Raw genomic sequence first — 20,587 nt, 5'->3', positions numbered from 1 at the left:
CACACATGTTGTAAACAGGACATATTGTTGCATGCTGTCTCTACTGGACTGCTAAAAAGCTTAAATGGTATGAAAGGAAAACTAGCCACAGTCTGTAGCATAGTCTATGTGTTTTCTCTGTATACGTTAAGATGTATAATAGTTTTTTGACTTCTTGTAGCATATTCTATAGTCGGGGATAGGTTGCAGGGTTCAGTGGGCTTTGGCATAGATCTTAAAGGGGTAGGGTGTGCGTGTGGCTCCAGTGATTCCCTCTGTACTCAGCTCAACTCCATGCAGAGTGGAAAAATAAAATTTCTGAAACAAACTGACAAAAAACAGGAACAGCTCCATTCTCGCCAGGCCTTCACCCAGACATGCACGCTTTCCTGGAAAAACAAGAATAAATGCATTAAAAGAATAAAGCCAAGTGCATTGAAAATATTTTCTTGTACACTGATTATTTAGCTATAGGGCACACACTCTACTGCATCCTAAGGGCTTTTAGAGAGTCGATTCTCTCAGTAGTTAAATGTTTAAAGTTACCTGCAGAGAAAGGTAAAAATGCGTCCCTCCTCACAAACTTTCCTTCAGCATCCAAGAAGTGTTGAGGGTTAAAGGTGTCAGGAGTTTCCCATTCGTTCTTGTCAAACAGCACAGAGGTGAGGTTGGGCATCACAGAGGTTCCCTAGGATAAGAAGAGGTAAAGGAATAGTACAGCCATACATGGATAATGTCAACAAGTGAGTACTGACACAGTGAAGGGTTGTGTTTTTTATGTGGCTAAATTATTATTATTGTTTTACCATTTACAGGAAAAAGAAACAATAACCTCCAGTGTCAAGGATTTCATGTTAACCCCAAAAGGCTTTCAGAATGTATAAAAGGTTTTATTAAGGCTTCAGTGGAGTATCTTATTTTCTCTAGCTCCAGTGCGATCCAATCTTTGAATTTAGAGGGCGAGAAATGCTTCCATTTCATAACCATGAAGCGCCTAACCAACAGGGTCGTGGAGGCCAGGACTGATTATCGCCATAGGGAACGCCAGAAATCACTGTACATGGTTTTGGAGTAATTGTTATGTCAAGCGTAACAGTGTTTTAAATGTACTTCAGTGGAAGTTGCCAGTTAAATCTTCAGCCACCAGCAATGACACTAAACTCTGCACACACTGAAGTGTAATAATATAATAATATTAAGCAACATGAGAATAGGGAATACATCAAAAAACAAAACAGGCTGGCTTTCCCCACATTATCATATTTCAGACAGAAGGTACATATCGGTTTTCTAATGGACACAACTGTCAGTTTTCACTCCCTAGTTGCTCTGTGCTAGAAGTGGATGCACCTTGGGTATGAAGTAACCGCCCAGTGTTGTGTCCTTGGCAGCCATTCTGAGTCCATTGAGAGGAACGATGTTTCCCATCCTCTGGATCTCATGGATGACAGCGTCAGTGTAGGGCAGGTTGGGTCTGTCTGCCATAGTGGGCTGTCGGGTCTGTCCAATCACTCGGTCTATCTCTGCATGGACTTTGTCTAGGAATCGAAATAAAAGGTTTTTAATTGATTCATTAAAGTGAATAAACCTTTTCACAGCAGCCATTTTGACACACAATTGTAGGGTAAACACAGGTGTACTAATTAAAGCTCCGTTCCATTAAGTGTAGCAGAACCTTTCCACTTCTCTGGTAATAAATCAGTATCTATAGCTTATTTCCTGTGCTGCTGCTGTGGGAGTATGTGAACACCCACCCTGGATATGAGGGTCCTTGATGAGGTAGATGAGGCCCCACTGCAGGGTCTTCGAAGTGGTTTCACTACCAGCCAGGAACAAATCCAGACAACACAAAACCAGGTTGCCGTCGTCAAAACCCAGCTGACTGTTTCTGTTGTGCTGTAGGGCAGAGCGGAGGGACAAACATACAGCCAGTTCACAAAAGGGTTTGTTTTTGGTTCTCATACAGTATGCACCGATCGGCTTATTGTGATCACCATACTTTCTCCTCTATCAGGAAGGTGTCGATGTAATCTCTTGGGTTGCTGGGGTCCAGATCCAACTTGTGCCTCTCTACCTCTCCCCTGATCGATGCCTCCAAAGATTTGGAGTTGCTGAAGATGCCATTGTGAGGCCCCGGCAGGCGTTTCATCAGTGCTGGGAAGGCATCATATAGCTGTTTGGAGAGGAAATGGGACAATTCAGATCCTACTTTAGTTCACAGTATTTTCTGATAGAGAACAAATCTGAAAATCTTTTCCCCTAACTCAGCGTGTACAAAGAAAGTTATCACGCTGGTTCTGCTCCACGTTATGTTTGTTGTTTCTGAGCTGCTTTGCATCTTACTAGAGCCCATATGGAGCCTTCCAGATAGGCCATCTCAGTCAGATTCTTCAGCATGCTCTGGAAGTTGTGGTCACTGTAGTCAAACCGTCTCCCAAACACTATCTGGCAGATGATGTTGGCCACAGCGTTGTTTAAGAGGGGCACAGGGTCAAACGGCTCTCCTGGACAGAAGGAACATCTTCAGTCACAGTACACTGTGTGTATTTTTGCTTTTCAACCTGTTACATTTTGTTCTCTTTTCTGTTTTGTTGTTTTTGCCAACCTTTCTCCTTCTCCATTGCCTCCTGCAGATGATGGCTCTCTTCACAGATGCTCTGCTCCATGGAGCTCTTGGCCAGACCAAAAGTACGTAACATGGCCATGGCAAAGCGCCGCTGTCTCCTCCACACGTTCCCATTACTGAAGAAAAGCCCCGCTGAGACAGAGAGAAGCCACACTGCATTACTAACGCGGGGATCAGGAGGCAGGTGGACTATTTTATTACTGTATGTTTGTGTGATTCACCTGAGTTCCCTAAATAAATCCTGGTCACCATGGGGCTGTAAGGCCGGTCCACAAAGTTGTCAGCCTGTGTCACTAAGGCTTCCTTCACCATCTTCCACCCAGACACAAACACTGTTTTGTGTCTTCCCAGACGTATGCAGAACACATTCCCATAGATATCAGCTAACTGTGGATGCAGGAGCAGAGAATAAGCGGCCTGTTGTCTGGCATGTGACTCTGATGAGACACATATTTCAGGACAATAATTTCAGTGACACTGTGACTTACTATAAGCAAGTTTTCTTAGTTTTAACAAACATGTTAATATTGATTTTTTTTTAATGTTTCCTTGTTTGAGGACCTGTCTGCTGTATACAAAAGTAGTAGTTATTGGTGAATAGCTCAACTTTTCATTGGAATTTTCAGAATCACAAAAACACCACTGCATAATATGGAAATATGATTCTGTCGTCTTACCTTGGTTAGGTAAATGTGAGGCTGTTTAGATTCAATGCTGAAAACATTTCCTAAAAGAGGGAGAGCCGGTGGTCCTGGTGGAAAGTTAGGTGGATCCTTTTTGTTCCGAAAATACACTCCGAGGGGAACGGCAAAAGTAAAAAGCCAAAGCAATACCCTCAGATCAAGCCACAGAAACAGTTCACACAGCCACATTGTGAAAGCCGAGGAGGAGAGCAAGCGACTGATGAGGATCACTTGCTCCATCAGCCATTTCTAGTTAGAGATGGGATGGTACTTTGCTGACTCACAGCTTATATAGATACAATGATCCATCTGTGAGAGTGGGGATGGAGTAAAAAATAAGCTAAAACAAACTGACCCATACTTTCCCACCGTGACAAAATGGACATTATAAGGAGCATTAAACAAAAACATTTCCGCCGTAAACAAGAAGCTCTTTACGAGGCTAAGCTGTTCTCAGTGATGTCAGTCATTTGTCAGTCTAATTGTTCATAATGTAGTTTACGTCTAACCCATCACCAGTCTGCACATTTCTGTCCACCTCTTTTTACTTCTCACCTTTTATGCAGCAAGTTGATCACAGAAAATATACAGTTTTATCCAAAAAAGTGTGATGACTGGCATTATTAACAGTCCTTTCATCGCAAACCTTTTGGAATTGGGGGTATGATATTGATCTGGGGTTTTCTGGTAATAGACATTTTTCATGGCAGACATTTTGAACTGTTATAGCAAAAAAGATGGCTCAGTTTCATCAGGTGTCCCAGTAAACCATGTGAGACAGCACAATGCGCTATACCAGGTTCACCTAAATGGAATTCTGCCATTTTTAAAGTTATCCACGCCTGTGTTTCCTGCTACAGCAAGTTGCTGCTGTCAAAAAGGTATTTGACATTTTGTTGCTGTGGAGGTGGGTGTGGTTTACAGTCAGCTGCAGGAGAGAGAGGTGTGGGGAAGGCTTGTGAGAGCAGCACCAGGTGAGTGGATTGTCTCAGCTGGTACTCATTGAGTAGTCAAACTCACCGCTCTTAATACAGTAGTGTGCTGGACCTGGAAGGCCCAACACACACAACAGGAAGGACAACTGGAAAAAACCTTCATGGACTTTTGAAGCAGGTTAAGTGTTGTGTGAAGAGTGTGTGTGGCGGAGAAATAAGTAAAGTGGTCTGGACTATTAACCTGCGTTGTGGGTTTGTGTGCTGAGAGAACCCTCGGTAGTGGCGAGAGTTGCTACAGTTGCATTAGAAAGGAGAACTGTAAAACAGTTATTGACAACAGCACAGTGCTACTGGTTCCACAGATTCTAAACATCAACGCCTGCTTACAGGTCATGGGGAGTATTACTGATTATATGAAAAAGATGTCTAAAGCCTTTTGTGGCTCCAAATAATGTCACTTGATGTATGCACCAGGTTTTGACAAGGAAGAAAACAAGACAATATCTCTGGATCTGCTACATTAATTTCGATACTTTCCATCATGAGTCCGACAATGTTATAAGAGTGAAAGTGGAGTCCTCCTTTAACATTTCATATTTTACCAGAATTGCTAACAAAGTTAAGAAATGGTTCATTCACCCCTAACCCTAACTCTTTCATCTGCTTTTATCATGTGTGAAATGTTTATCATAACATCTTCCACAAATTATTATTAAGGCATAAAATTAAGTTTATTTGTGTGGAATATAGCAGGCATTGTTGTCTACTGTAATAACTAATGTGACCACTAGATGGCACCAAAATAAGACATTTCTTCTACATGTGGTGGCTTTGAAGTGTTTGTGTAATAGGCTAATTTTGACAGTTGAACAAATGGTATAATAAAATGAATAACTATTAATACACAACTGATTTGTTACTAACAGTAGCCTTTAAATAAGTTACCAGCCATGAATGTTTGTTATGTTGTGTTTTTACCAGTGACTTAAACCAGGTTTGTGACACAAATCAATAATGTATTAGTCATTAACAAATGTGTTTCAATGTTTTATTATTCATTTTAGTTATTATTATTAACTAATAACCTATTACTGTAAAGAAAACTTAACTAATCTATATACATGTTGTGATTAAAAACTACAATGACATTGAGAAATGTTTTATAAACAGTGGCATTAATACAATATTTTTTTAAAATAACTATCAACAGTGTTGGGAAGTTGTGAAGTACATGTAATTCAACTAGTAGTTTAACTTCATTTTGCAGTCACTTTCTGGTAGTTAAACTGCATTCATATTTGCATAATGATTAAGTAAATTACTTTTTTTTTTGGCCATTTTTTTAGTATTTTAGTTAACTACTGTAACAAGAAAGAAATTACGGTCATAAAAGTAAAATTAATTATATCTGTAATTGAACCCCTTTTGCATATACAAAAGGGCGGGTGTTGCTCAGTGCTCACAGCGTCATCATGGTTAAACCTCCCAAAACTCGGAGGAAGAATCATCCCGGGCATACTAAATACATGACTTGCGAGCTATACTTGCCCTTTCCCATGAATAGTGGGGTATTTTATTGTTTTGGGTTTTGGGTGTGAACAAGTGGGCACTTTCAATTGCAGTCAATTTGATAATGTTTTTACAAAGTAGTTTGAACTACTTTATCTAAGTAGCTTTAACCAAACTAGACTTATCCCTAGGGTAGTTTAATTGTAATTGATAGCTTGTAAAGCTGTGCTTCCCCCAACACTGTTTATCACCCAGAAATAAATACAGGAAAGAATAAACAGGTTCTCAGCACATGAGGCAATCATACAACAGTGAAAGGTTAAGTCACTACAGATTTCTCTCCTTAGGTGTTTTTCTGAGTCTTGTCAGTTGCATAATTCAGCGAGCCTTGGCGTGAACCTTGAAGGGGTGCGGTACACGTGTAGCGCCAGTAATTCCCTCTGTACTCAGCTCTACCCCATCAGGAACGGAGAAAGAGAACCTCTGTAGTAAACCGACCAAAAACAAGAATAGCTCCATCTTGGCAAGGCCTTCTCCAAGACACACCCGTTTCCCTGAAGTGTTCGCAAACACACAAAGATGTCAAGATAAAACTTTTATTCTGGTTCAGATTGTGTTCAGGATTGAGGTATATTTGGTTTACCTGCAGAGAAAGGCAGGAGAGCTTCTCTCTTCACAAACTTTCCCTCAGCATCTAGGAAGTGTCCTGGGTTGAAGCTGTCTGGAGTCTCCCATTCTGTCTTGTCAAACAGCACAGAGGTCAGGTTGGGCAACAAGGACGTACCCTTAAAAACAAGATATGTAGGTTAACACCAAGCAATGCAGCAACAACAACAACATTTTTCATTCTTCAAAACATTTCAAGACTTAAAATGACTGTGTACTAAATGCACCTTGGGTATGAAGTAACCGCCCAGTGTTGTGTCCTTGGCAGCCATTCTGAGTCCATTGAGAGGAACGATGTTTCCCATCCTCTGGATCTCATGGATGACAGCGTCAGTGTAGGGCAGGTTGGGTCTGTCTGCCATAGTGGGCTGGCGGGTCTGTCCAATCACTCGGTCTATCTCTGCATGGACTTTGTCTAGAAAAGTTTGCAATTAGTTTCAGCTTCCTTGACTGAATACTACAAAGAAAAACATTTATCTGACTAGTTTAAATGCTCTGCTACTTCAAAGAGTGTCCACTAACTACTAGACTTTAAATTTGCAAGAGGACCCGTTCCCTCTGTAGATAAAAAGATGTAATTCTCTGGAAACGAAAACACGATTCTTATTTTCAAGTGATTATACATTAATGAAAATCTCTATCATTTTAGCCATGCTAGCAGCTTGCTCTGTCAGCTGGTCCACCACCTTGGTCCAGACTGAGATATCTTAACAACTATAGGATGGATCGCTCTGAAATTTAGTTCATTCATTGTTAGCTCAAAGCAGCACTGTCCCTAAGTACAGAGTACAGAGACACTTGGCTCAGTATAGGGCCTGGCATGTCACCTACCCTGGATATCTGGGTTATTGATAAGGAAAACCAAGGCCCACAGCAAAGTGGTGGAGGTTGTCTCTGTTCCAGCCAGGAACAGATCCAGAGAGCACAGAGCCAGATTGGTCTCAGTGAAGCCCAGCTCAGAGTCTTTGTGCTGTTCACAAATGCAGAGAAGATACAGTGGTGAATGGCAGGTTGATTGACAGGAAGGTTTACACATTGCGGTGTGTGCGTGATGCACGCATTCACATACATTCTCAATTTCAGTGATGAAGGTGTCAATGTAGTCCCGGGGATTGTTGTGGTCCACGTTGTTCTTGTGCATCTTTACCTCCTCACCAATGAAGTCAAGGAGGGCCTCGTTATGGCTGAAAATTTTGTTGTGAGGACCCGGCAAGTGCTTCATCACTCTAGGGAATGACTCATACAGCTAGAAAGAAAACGGTAGATGATCGAAACGTTAATTCACATCACTTTTCAGCTTTTGTGACAATCTATAAGCACAGACATTGGAGGAATGAGGCCATGGTTATGGAGGGTTGACTAGATTGAAGTAAATGGACATTACTGACTTACCGTACCCCACACAGAGCCCTGCAGCAACATACTTTCTGACAGATACTGCAGCATTATCTGGAATTTGTGGTCGCTGTATTCAAAGCGTTTCCCCATCACCAGCTGGCAAATGATGTTGGACACAGCGTTGTTGAAGAGGCCTGCTGGGCTGAATAGTTGACCTGGAGGAAAACAGTCATTTAGATGATTTCTTAAGAGATGATGTGGATGAGTATGACTTTATTTTGTACTCCATGTGTACCACCTTTCTCTCTCTCTATCTCCTCCAGCAGGTGTCGGACTTCCTCACAGATACTCTGCTCCATGGTGCTTTTGCCCAGGCCAAAGCTACGTAAAGTTGACAAGGCAAAGCGTCTTTGTCTCTTCCATATTTCACCATTGCTCATGAACAGACCACCTAGACACAAACATGCAGAGGAAACAAGGTTAATAGCTCAGGGGAGCTAAATTGTTCAAAACATGAGACTAGAGAAAGATTTGTACACCTGAGGGTCCTGAGTAAAGTGTGTCGGCGAGTGCGCTGTACGGTCGATCCACAAAGTTCTCGGCTTGTGTTATAATGGCTTCCTTCACCATTTTGTACCCAGACACAAACACCAGCTTCTCACTGCCGAGGCGGATACTGAACACCTTCCCATAGATGTCAGCCAGCTGTGGACAATACATGGAAGATCAAACACAGATGAACCACAACATATTGCTGCCTTATATCAAAAACAAGACCCGGCAGTATTTACCATTAATTTCTATACAAAAATGAGGACTTGAAACACACATTTCCTAGCGTATGAACATTACTGTACATTCAGGTGAATGAATAGAGATAACTGAAACTGAAAACTTTTTAAGTTAGTTCCCTATCCTGATAGCAATTACACAATAGTGCGAATTAATCCAATGGATCAAGTTTAAATGCATTAAAATGTATTAAATGTTCAAATTCACAAAAATGCACTGCAAAAAATTATTGATAAACAAATTACAGTTTGAACAAATCTAAAAGAATCACTTTTAATCTTTGATCCTTAAAGCTTACGAGTGCTGTAAGGTGAAATCCTCCTGTGTACTAAACTTTACCTTGGTAAAATAAATGTGTGAATGTTTATGGTCCACACTGAAGAAACTTCCCACAAAGGGAAGAGCGAATGGTCCTGGAGGAAAATTTGGAGGATTCCTGTTTTTGAGGAAGTCTGCTATTAGTATAAAAACCAAAAAAAATAGGAGCAACCCCTTGAAGTCAAAACTTAGCAAAAAATTATAAAGCCACATTGTTAAAGAGTGTTAAACCAGCAGCTGGAAGAGGGTCTAAGTTTTCTTAAGACTTCCTTCTTCTTCACTCGAAACATCTGTGGTTTTATAATGTCCGTTTACCCTTTTGTGGTCTGGGAAAAGTTCATTTTGATTCAGAGAATGTACAAAGGTGCTTGTGACAGTGTTCTTACATAACCAACTACAGACACACCTACTTTTCCCTTGACTAACAAGATCTCTGTTATATGATGAAAGGTAAAGTAATAACACAACACACAGTACCTCATTAACATAAACATTAATGTTAAAAAGTTAATATGATGGCAGTCAGACATGAGCAACAACAATCCCAACTCAGCAATACAACATACATTGTGTGCAAAACTCCTCTTTCAGTGACCTTAAGTCAACAATACAAAGTGCAGTGGGAATAAAAGGCATCTAACTTATCCATGTAAATTACAATCAGAGTAAGACGCTGTCGGAATAATAGAAATATAATGTTACAAGGTATCTTTTGCATATCAGCTAAGATATTTAGCATCATGGTCATTGGGCAGAAATGTTTTTCAAAGTTTATTCATTTATGTTTATGAAAGGTTTTCAAAAGATAAGCAATATTGAGGAACATTACACAATTTTCACACTTCTCAAAATTCTTCTTAAATAATTTATGTTATCAAACAACTCTGGGAAATTCCTTTATTGATTTAAGAACAGAATAAAACATAATTAAAACAGACTTGTATTTACTATATGCTATATTTCATAGCTATAGATGAAGATAAATGCTCGTATTCATACAGAATATATTTATCATTTAGTCATAACAAAATCAAAGAGGCTAATAGCGAAAACAATGTTTAGTTTTTGGATCGTTTTTCCTACTTTCACTAAATTAATATTGGATATTCAGGTTAATCTAGACTTGACTTGAACTGAGGCTTTGATTTGTGTTTAAGTGATATTTGATTTTGTGACATGTGAAGGAAATCATGTGGAACTAATGTATGAGACATCATAATCTAATAATGCATTATATATCATAATCTCCTGTTGTATAAGCATTGCTGTTATATAACTCCTAATGGATCAACAGGTTATCAATGTCATAAGTTAATGACCATGTTGTTAAAGATCCAACAGCTTGTCAGACCAGTGATAGATAGATACAGTATTAGAATATTGTACATTTTTATAGTTTATTTGATGTGTTTAAGTTTAAGTGAGAATGTAATACTTCCAGGGCAAACTTTATTAAGTGTACTGAACTAAACTATAACATTAGGGTAGTTTTATTGTAATTGATAGCTTGTAAAGCTATGCTTCCCCCAACACTGTTTATCACCCAGAAATAAATACAGGAAAGAATAAACAGGTCCTCAGCACATGAGGCAATCATACAACAGTGAAAGGTTAAGTCACTACAGATTTCTCTCCTTAGGTGTTTTGCTGAGTCTTGTCAGTTGCATAATTCAGCGAGCCTTGGCGTGAACCTTGTAGGGCTGCGGTGCATGTGTAAGGCCAGTAGTTCCCCCTGTACTCAGCTCTACCCCATCAGGAACGGAGAAAGAGAACCTCTGTAGTAAACCGACCAAAAACAAGAATAGCTCCATCTTGGCAAGGCCTTCTCCAAGACACACCCGTTTCCCTGAAGTGTTCACAAACACACAAAGATGTCAAGATAAAACTTTTATTCTGGTTCAGATTGTGTTCAGGATTGAGGTATATTTGGTTTACCTGCAGAGAAAGCCAGGAGAGCTTCTCTCTTCACAAACTTTCCCTCAGCATCTAGGAAGTGTCCTGGGTTGAAGCTGTCTGGAGTCTCCCATTCTGTGTTGTCGAACAGCACAGAGGTCAGGTTGGGCAACAAGAGTGTACCCTTAAAAACAAGATATGTAGGTTAACACCAAGCAATGCAGCAACGACAACAACATTTTTCATTCTCCAAAACATTTCAAGACTTAAAATGACTGTGTACTAAATGCACCTTGGGTATGAAGTAACCGCCCAGTGTTGTGTCCTTGGCAGCCATTCTGAATCCATTGAGAGGAACGATGTTTCCCATCCTCTGGGTCTCATGGATGACAGCGTCAGTGTAGGGCAGGTTGGTTCTGTCTGCCATAGTGGGCTGACGGGTCTGTCCAATCACTTGGTCAATCTCTGCATGGACTTTGTCTAGAAAAGTTTGCAATTAGTTTCAGCTTCCTTGACTGAATACTACAAAGAAAAACATTTATCTGACTAGTTTAAATGCTCTGTTACTTCAAATAGTGGCCACTAACTACTAGACTTTAAATTTGCAAGAGGACCCGTTCCCTCTGTAGATAAAAAGATGTAATTCTCGATTCACACGATTCTTATTTTCAAGTGATTATACATTAATGAAAATCTCTATCATTTTAGCCATGCTAGCAGCTTGCTCTGTCAGCTGGTCCACCACCTTGGTCCAGACTGAGATATCTTAACAACTATAGGATGGATCGCTCTGAAATTTAGTTCATTCATTGTTAGCTCAAAGCAGCACTGTCCCTAAGTACAGAGTACAGAGACACTTGGCTCAGTATAGGGCCTGGCATGTCACCTACCCTGGATATCTGGGTTACTGATAAGGAAAACCAAGGCCCACAGCAAAGTGGTGGAGGTTGTCTCTGTTCCAGCCAGGAACAGATCCAGAGAGCACACAGCCAGATTGGTCTCAGTGAAGCCCAGCTCAGAGTCTTTGTGCTGTTCACAAATGCAGAGAAGATACAGTGGTGAATGGCAGGTTGATTGACAGGAAGGTTTACACATTGCGGTGTGTGCGTGATGCACGCATTCACATACATTCTCAATTTCAGTGATGAAGGTGTCAATGTAGTCCCGGGGATTGTTGTGGTCCACGTTGTTCTTGTGCATCTTTACCTCCTCACCAATGAAGTCAAGGAGGGCCTCGTTATGGCTGAAAATTTTGTTGTGAGGACCCGGCAAGTGCTTCATCACTCTAGGGAATGACTCATACAGCTAGAAAGAAAACGGTAGATGATCGAAACGTTAATTCACTTTTCAGCTTTTGTGACAATCTATAAGCACAGACATTGGAGGAATGAGGCCATGGTTACGGAGGGTTGACTCCCACACTGCGGTCTATCTGATAGATTGAAGTAAATGGACATTACTGACTTACCGTACCCCACACAGAGCCCTGCAGCGAGATCATTTCGAACAGATAATGCAGCATTGCCTGGAATTTGTGGTCGCTGTAGTCAAAGCGTTTCCCCATCACCAGCTGGCAAATGATGTTGGACACAGCGTTGTCGAAGAGGCCTGCTGGGCTGAATAGTTGACCTGGAGGAAAAGAGTCATTTAGACGATTTCTTAAGAGATGATGTGGATGAGTATGAGTTTATTTTGTACTCCATGTGTACCACCTTTCTCTCTCTCTATCTCCTCCAGCAGGTGTCGGACTTCCTCACAGACACTCTCCTCCATGATGCCTTTTCCCAGGCCAAAGCTACGTAAAGTTGACAAGGCAAAGCGTCTTTGTCTCTTCGATATTTCACCACTGCTCATGATCAGCCCACCTAGACACAAACATGCAGATGAAACAAGGTTAATGGCTCAGGGGAGCTAAATTGTGCACAACATGAGACTAGAGAAAGATTTGTACACCTGAGGGTCCTGAGTTAACTCTGTCACCGATTGCGCTGTACGGTCGATCCCCAAAGTTCTCGGCTTGTGTTATAATGGCTTCCTTCACCATTTTGTACCCAGACACAAACACCACATTGTCCCTGCCGAGGCGGATACTGAACACCTTCCCATAGATGTCAGCCAGCTGTGGACAATACATGGAAGATCAAACACAGATGAACCACAACATATGGCTGCCTTATATCAAAAACAAGACCCGGCAGTATTTACCATTAATTTCTATAAAAAAATTAGGACTTGAAACACACATTTCCTAGCGTATGAACATTACTGTACATTCAGGTGAATGAATAGAGATAACTGAAACTGAAAACTTTTAAAGTTAGTTCCCTATCCTGATAGCAATTACACAATAGTGCAAATTAATCCAATGGATCAAGTTTAAATGTATTAAAATGTATCAAATGTTCAAATTCACACATATGCACTGCAAAAAATTATTGATAAACAAATTACAGTTTGAACAAATCTAAAAGAATCACTTTTAATCTTTGATCCTTAAAGCTTACGAGTGCTGTAAGGTGAAATCTTTACCTTGGTAAAATAAATGTGTGGATATTTATGGTCCACACTGAAGAAACTTCCCACAAAGGGAAGAGCAAATGGTCCTGGAGGAAAATTTGGAGGACTCCTGTTTTTGAGGAAGTCTGCTATTAGTATTAAAACAAAAATAAACAAGAACATCAACTTGAGGTCAAAACTCAGCAAAAAATTATAAAGCGACATTGTTAAAGACTGTTAAACCAGCAGCTGGAAGAGGGTCTAAGCTTTCTTAAGACTTCCTTCTTCTTCACTCGAAACACCTGTGGTTCTATAATGTCCGTTTACCCTTTTGTGGTCTGGGCAAACAGGTTATTCACAGTTTGAGTTTATTTCACAGGTGTTTGTGAAAGTGATCAACTACAGACACACCTACTTTTCCCTTGACAAACAAGACCTCTGTCATATGATGAAAGGGTAAAGTAATAACACAACACACAGTACCTCATTAACATTAACATTAATGATAAAAAGTTCATATGATGGCAGTCAGACATGAGCAACAACAATGGCAACTCAGCAATACAACATACATTGTGTGCAAAACTCCTCTTTCACTGACCTTAGACTTTAATTGGATATTAATAGTGTTGACAAAATTAAGTCAACAATACCAAGTGCAGTTGGAATAAAAGGCAAGCATGTTTATGAAAGGTTTTCAAAAGATAAGCAATATTGAGGAACATTATACAGAAGCCGAGAACGGCCATGGATTATTTACATTTTTATGCACCGTTATATCGTGTTAACGACTTATTATCTCGTTATCTCGATATAACAAAGTTTGTTTTCTCATGATAACTAATTAATTATTTCGTTATCTCGATATAACAAAGTTTGTTTTCTCATGATAACTAATTAATTATTTCGTTATCTCGATATAGCAAAGTTTGTTTTCTCATGATAACTAATTAATTAATGATGTGTTCGTCTTGATTTCAACCTAGAAGAGCTGCCACGAACTACGGAAGCCGAGAACGGCCATGGATTTTCTTTATTTTTATGCACTGTTATCTCGTGATAACGACTTATTAATTTGTTATCTCGACATAGCAAAGATCGTTATCTCGTGATAACGAATTAATTAATAATGTGTTCGTCTTGACTTCAAACTAATGCGCTGCCACGAAGGGCTTCCATCACTTACCGGTCGGCTACAGCTACGGCCAGTGGCTACGGAAGCCGTTCGTGGCAGTGCATTAGTTTGAAGTCAAGACGAACACATTATTAATTAATTCGTTATCACGAGATAATGATCTTTGTTATGTCGAGATAAAGAAATAATTAATTTGTTATCTCGAGAAAACAAACTTTGGCACAAGAGCTGCCACGAACGGCTTCCTTAGCCACTGGCTGTAGCTGTAGCCTACCGGTAACTTACACTTTACGTTGGTTTGTTTACTTGACTGGAAGCCGTTCGTGGCAGCTCTTGTAGGTTGAAATCAAGACGAACACATTATTAATTAATTAGTTCTCGGCCTCTGTAACTTTTCAAAAAGTTATAAAGCGACATTGTTAAAGAGTGTTAAACCAGCAGCTGGAAGAGGGTCTAAGCTTTCTTAAGACTTCCTTCTTCTTCACTCGAAACACCTGTGGTTTTATAATGTCCGTTTACCCTTTTGTGGTCTGGGAAAAGTTCTTCAGACTTTGATTGGATATTAATAGTGTAGACAAAATTAAGTCAACAATACAAAGTGCAGTTGGAATAAAAGGCAAGCATGTTTATGAAAGGTTTTCAAAAGATAAGCAATATTGAGGAACATTATACGGAAGCCGAGAACGGCCATGGATTTTTTATTTTTTTAATGCACCGTTATATCGTGTTAACAACTTATTATCTTGTTATCTCGATATAACAAAGTTTGTTTTCTCGTGATAACTAATTAATTAATAATGTGTTCGTCTTGATTTCAACCTACAAGAGCTGCCACGAACTATGGAAGCCGAGAACGGCCATGGATTTTTTTTATTAGTTTGTTTACTTGACTGGAAGCCGTTCGTGGCAGCTCTTGTAGGTTGAAATCAAGACAAACACATTATTAATTAATTAGTTATCTCAAGAAAACAAACTTTGTTATATCGAGATAACGAATTAATAAGTTGTTATCACGAGATAACGGTGCATAAAAATAAAAAAAATCCATGGCCGTTCTGGGCTTCCGTAACAAACAGCTTCCAGTCAAGTAAACAAACTAACGGAAAGTGTAACTTACCGGTAGGCTTGTAGGTTGAAATCAAGATGAACACATTATTAATTAATTAGTTCTCGGCTTCCGTTACTTTTCACACTTCTCAAAATTCTTCTTAAATAATTTATGTAAACAAACAACTCTGGGAAAATCCTTTATTGATTTAAGAACAGAATAAAACATAAAACAGACTTGTATTTACTATATGCTATATTTCATAGCTTTAGATGAAGATAAATGCTCGTATTCATACAGAATATATTTATCATTTAGTCATAACAAAATCAAAGAGGCTAATAGCGAAAACAATGTTTAGTTTTTGGATCGTTTTTCCTATTTTCACTAAATTAATGTTGGATATTCAGGTTAATCTAGACTTGACTTGAACTGAGGCTTTGATTTGTGTTTAAGTGATATTTGATTTTGTGACATGTGAAGGAAATCATGTGGAACTAATGTATGAGACATCATAATCTAATAATGCATTATATATCATAATCTCCTGTTGTATAAGCATTGCTGTTATATAACTCCTAATGGATCAACAGGTTATCAATGTCATAAGTTAATGACCATGTTGTTAAAGATCCAACAGCTTGTCAGATAGATAAATACAGTATTAGTATATTGTACATTTTTATAGTTTATTTGATGTGTTTAAGTTTAAGTGAGAATGTAATACTTCCAGGGCAAACTTTGTTAAGTGTACTGAACTAAACTATAACATTAGGGTAGTTTTATTGTAATTGATAGCTTGTAAAGCTATGCTTCCCCCAACACTGTTTATCACCCAGAAATAAATACAGGAAAGAATAAACAGGTCCTCAGCACATGAGGCAATCATACAACAGTGAAAGGTTAAGTCACTACAGATTTCTCTCCTTAGGTGTTTTGCTGAGTCTTGTCAGTTGCATAATTCAGCGAGCCTTGGCGTGAACCTTGTAGGGCTGCGGTGCATGTGTAAGGCCAGTAGTTCCCCCTGTACTCAGCTCTACCCCATCAGGAACGGAGAAAGAGAACCTCTGTAGTAAACTGACCAAAAACAAGAATAGCATAATCTTGCCAAGGCTTTCTCCGGGACACACCCGTTTCCCTGAAGAGTTCACAAACACACAAAGATGTCAAGATAAAACTTTTATTCTGGTTCAGATTGTGTTGAGGATTGAGGTATATTTGGTTTACCTGCAGAGAAAGCCAGGAGAGCTTCTCTCTTCACAAACCTTCCCTCAGCATCTAGGAAGTGTCCTGGGTTGAAGCTGTCTGGAGTCTCCCATTCTGTCTTGTCGAACAGCACAGAGGTCAGGTTGGGCAACAAGAGTGTACCCTTAAAAACAAGATATGTAGGTTAACACCAAGCAATGCAGCAACGACAACAACATTTTTCATTCTCCAAAACATTTCAAGACTTAAAATGACTGTGTACTAAATGCACCTTGGGTATGAAGTAACCGCCCAGTGTTGTGTCCTTGGCAGCCACTCTGAATCCATTGAGAGGAACGACGTTTCCCATCCTCTGGATCTCATGGATGACAGCGTCAGTGTAGGGCATGTTGGGTCTGTCTGCCATAGTGGGCTGGCGGGTCTGTCCAATCACTTGGTCTATCTCTGCATGGACTTTGTCTAGAAACACAGGAAAATTTAAGAAATCCACATTTCAAGAAAAACTTGAGTGTGAAACTTTGCTTTAATCTTTTGCTCCAAAATTAGTTTCCAAATAATAAGGGTGATTGAGGGGATCAGGTTGCCTAATGCCTTAAAGTTTGCTATTAGTTTCAGCTTCCTTGACTAATTACTACAAAGAAAAACATTTATCTGACTGGTTTAAATGCTCTGCTACTTCAAAGACTTGTCCACTAACTACTAGACTTTACATTTGCAAGAGGACCCGTTCCCTCTGTAGATAAAAACATGTAATTCTCTGAAAACAAAAACACAATTCTTATTTTCAAGTGATTATACACTAATAAAAACATACTTAAGAATATTATTATCAATTTCTCCTATATTTTGCAAAGAGAGCTCCCTAAATGTTACACACTGAGTCTGTAATGCCGGTAACCCGACTGGGTAAACTTACTGTTGCAGCCAATCATTTAATAAATGGAGCGAAGCCTGTGAGCTAGTTCAGGAGGTCAACTTGAGTTGCGCTGATATACACACATGACATGCCCCATTCCATAATCACTAACCAGGTGCACCCTTCCAATCTGGCAGTCTATTTAAACTGCACAATTTCTCAGCTCTCCCTCTGCTCTGTATATGCCGCTGTTGCCCTGCATCCGTATTGCTGCTGCTGCACTGAAAGCCCCACCACCACCCAAGCATCCACTTGTAGGCTCCGGCTAGGGGTTAAGGTATTTGCTCATCACTCCCCAATATCTCTATGTAAACATATCTGCGGGGAATGATAAGGTGGGAGCCTAGATGCCAAAATCTAAATATGCTGTACTGCTGTAATAAACATTTCAAGCGTGAGTTGTCTAACTGAACTACTGTTAATGTAACAATATTTATTACATTATTGGCTGCAACATATACAAACAATCTCTATCATTTTAGCCATGCTAGCAGCTTGCTCTGTCAGCTGGTCCACCACCTTGGTCCAGACTGAGATATCTTAACAACTATAGGATGGATCGCTCTGAAATTTAGTTCATTCATTGTTAGCTCAAAGCAGCACTGTCCCTAAGTACAGAGTACAGAGACACTTGGCTCAGTATAGGGCCTGGCATGTCACCTACCCTGGATATCTGGGTTATTGATAAGGAAAACCAAGGCCCACAGCAAAGTGCTGGAGGTTGTCTCTGTTCCAGCCAGGAACAGATCCAGAGAGCACACAGTCAGATTGGTCTCAGTGAAGCCCAGCTCAGAGTCTTTGTGCTGTTCACAAATGCAGAGAAGATACAGTGGTGAATGGCAGGTTGATTGACAGGAAGGTTTACACATTGCGGTGTGTGCGTGATGCACGCATTCACATACATTCTCAATTTCAGTGATGAAGGTGTCAATGTAGTCCCGGGGATTGTTGTGGTCCACGTTGTTCTTGTGCATCTTTACCTCCTCACCAATGAAGTCAAGGAGGACCTTGTTATGGCTGAAAATTTTGTTGTGAGGACCCGGCAAGTGCTTCATCACTCTAGGGAATGACTCATACAGCTAAAAAGAAAACGGTAGATGATCGAAACGTTAATTCACATCACTTTTCAGCTTTTGTGACAATCTATAAGCACAGACATTGGAGGAATGAGGCCATGGTTACGGAGGGTTGACTCCCACACTGCGGTCTATCAGATAGATTGAAGTAAATGGACATTACTGACTTACCGTACCCCACAAAGAACCCTGCAGCGAGATCATTTCGAACAGATACTGCAGCATTGCCTGGAATTTGTGGTCGCTGTAGTCAAAGCGTTTCCCCATCACCAGCTGGCAAATGATGTTGGACACAGCGTTGTCGAAGAGGCCTGCTGGGCTGAATAGTTGACCTGGAGGAAAAGAGTCATTTAGACGATTTCTTAAGAGATGATGTGGATGAGTATGAGTTTATTTTGTACTCCATGTGTACCACCTTTCTCTCTCTCTATCTCCTCCAGCAGGTGTCGGACTTCCTCACAGACACTCTCCTCCATGATGCCTTTTCCCAGGCCAAAGCTACGTAAAGTTGACAAGGCAAAGCGTCTTTGTCTCTTCGATATTTCACCACTGCTCATGATCAGCCCACCTAGACACAAACATGCAGATGAAACAAGGTTAATGGCTCAGGGGAGCTAAATTGTGCACAACATGAGACTAGAGAAAGATTTGTACACCTGAGGGTCCTGAGTTAACTCTGTCACCGATTGCGCTGTACGGTCGATCCCCAAAGGTCTCGGCTTGTGTTATAATGGCTTCCTTCACCATTTTGTACCCAGACACAAACACCACATTGTCCCTGCCGAGGCGGATACTGAACACCTTCCCATAGATGTCAGCCAGCTGTGGACAATACATGGAAGATCAAACACAGATGAACCACAACATATTGCTGCCTTATATCAAAAACAAGACCCGGCAGTATTTACCATTAATTTCTATACAAAAATTAGGACTTGAAACACACATTTCCTAGCGTGTGAACATTACTATACATTCAGGTGAATGAATAGAGATAACTGAAACTGAAAACTTTTAAAGTTAGTTCCCTATCCTGATAGCAATTACACAATAGTGCAAATTAATCCAATGGATCAAGTTTAAATGTATTAAAATGTATCAAATGTTCAAATTCACACATATGCACTGCAAAAGATTATTGATAAACAAATTACAGTTTGAACAAATCTAAAAGAATCACTTTTAATCTTTGATCCTTAAAGCTTACGAGTGCTGTAAGGTGAAATCTTTACCTTGGTAAAATAAATGTGTGGATATTTATGGTCCACACTGAAGAAACTTCCCACAAAGGGAAGAGCAAATGGTCCTGGAGGAAAATTTGGAGGACTCCTGTTTTTGAGGAAGTCTGCTATTAGTATTAAAACAAAAATAAACAAGAACATCAACTTGAGGTCAAAACTCAGCAAAAAATTATAAAGCGACATTGTTAAAGAGTGTTAAACCAGCAGCTGGAAGAGGGTCTAAGCTTTCTTAAGACTTCCTTCTTCTTCACTCGAAACACCTGTGGTTTTATAATGTCCGTTTACCCTTTTGTGGTCTGGGCAAACAGGTTATTCAGAGTTTGAGTTTATTTCACAGGTGTTTGTGAAAGTGATCAACTACAGACACACCTACTTTTCCCTTGACAAACAAGACCTCTGTCATATGATGAAAGGGTAAAGTAATAACACAACACACAGTACCTCATTAACATTAACATTAATGTTAAAAAGTTCATATGATGGCAGTCAGACATGAGCAACAACAATGGCAACTCAGCAATACAACATACATTGTGTGCAAAACTCCTCTTTCACTGACCTTAGACTTTAATTGGATATTAATAGTGTTGACAAAATTAAGTCAACAATACCAAGTGCAGTTGGAATAAAAGGCAAGCATGTTTATGAAAGGTTTTCAAAAGATAAGCAATATTGAGGAACATTATACAGAAGCCGAGAACGGCCATGGATTATTTATATTTTTATGCAC

The 20,587-nt window shown here is 39.9% G+C and overlaps 3 protein-coding genes across 4 annotated transcripts; all 3 read right to left on the bottom strand.

Annotated features, from left to right (window-relative positions):
• Window positions 1-180: 180 nt before the first annotated feature.
• Window positions 181-9,181, bottom strand: LOC127350545 (cytochrome P450 2J6-like). Of its 2 annotated transcripts, none has more exons than XM_051377266.1 (9): window positions 8,868-9,181; window positions 8,276-8,441; window positions 8,035-8,187; window positions 7,791-7,951; window positions 7,468-7,644; window positions 7,230-7,368; window positions 1,330-1,517; window positions 526-667; window positions 181-368 (listed from the first exon to the last, which is right to left on the bottom strand). In XM_051377266.1, exons 1-9 carry the CDS (start codon window positions 9,057-9,059, stop codon window positions 193-195), a joined length of 1,494 nt encoding a protein of 497 aa, XP_051233226.1. In that variant the 5' UTR covers window positions 9,060-9,181; the 3' UTR covers window positions 181-192. The 2 variants fall into 2 exon arrangements, with proteins under 2 accessions (XP_051233226.1, XP_051233225.1); XM_051377265.1 differs by lacking the exons at window positions 181-368; window positions 526-667; window positions 1,330-1,517 and adding exons at window positions 5,258-6,286; window positions 6,376-6,517; window positions 6,626-6,813 and having other exon boundaries at window positions 8,868-9,173.
• On the bottom strand, window positions 1,566-5,114 carry LOC127350552 (cytochrome P450 2J2-like). Its single transcript, XM_051377277.1, has 6 exons — window positions 3,283-5,114; window positions 2,827-2,992; window positions 2,585-2,737; window positions 2,323-2,483; window positions 1,979-2,152; window positions 1,566-1,875 (listed from the first exon to the last, which is right to left on the bottom strand). Exons 1-6 carry the CDS (start codon window positions 3,526-3,528, stop codon window positions 1,678-1,680), a joined length of 1,098 nt encoding a protein of 365 aa, XP_051233237.1. The 5' UTR covers window positions 3,529-5,114; the 3' UTR covers window positions 1,566-1,677.
• LOC127350653 (uncharacterized) lies at window positions 5,258-20,136 on the bottom strand. Its single transcript, XM_051377473.1, has 19 exons — window positions 19,849-20,136; window positions 19,273-19,438; window positions 19,032-19,184; window positions 18,788-18,948; window positions 18,443-18,619; window positions 18,205-18,343; window positions 16,896-17,083; window positions 16,646-16,787; window positions 16,386-16,556; window positions 13,269-13,474; window positions 12,693-12,858; window positions 12,452-12,604; window positions 12,208-12,368; window positions 11,868-12,044; window positions 11,630-11,768; window positions 11,032-11,219; window positions 10,782-10,923; window positions 10,420-10,692; window positions 5,258-6,013 (listed from the first exon to the last, which is right to left on the bottom strand). Exons 1-18 carry the CDS (start codon window positions 20,038-20,040, stop codon window positions 10,517-10,519), a joined length of 2,997 nt encoding a protein of 998 aa, XP_051233433.1. The 5' UTR covers window positions 20,041-20,136; the 3' UTR covers window positions 5,258-6,013; window positions 10,420-10,516.
• Window positions 20,137-20,587: the final 451 nt, after the last annotated feature.

The sequence above is a fragment of the Dicentrarchus labrax genome, unplaced genomic scaffold (genome assembly GCF_905237075.1).
Source record: "Dicentrarchus labrax unplaced genomic scaffold, dlabrax2021, whole genome shotgun sequence".
Lineage (NCBI taxonomy): Eukaryota > Metazoa > Chordata > Actinopteri > Moronidae > Dicentrarchus > Dicentrarchus labrax.
Note: the sequence above shows the minus strand (reverse complement) of the source record. Positions and strands in the feature narration are given on the sequence as shown.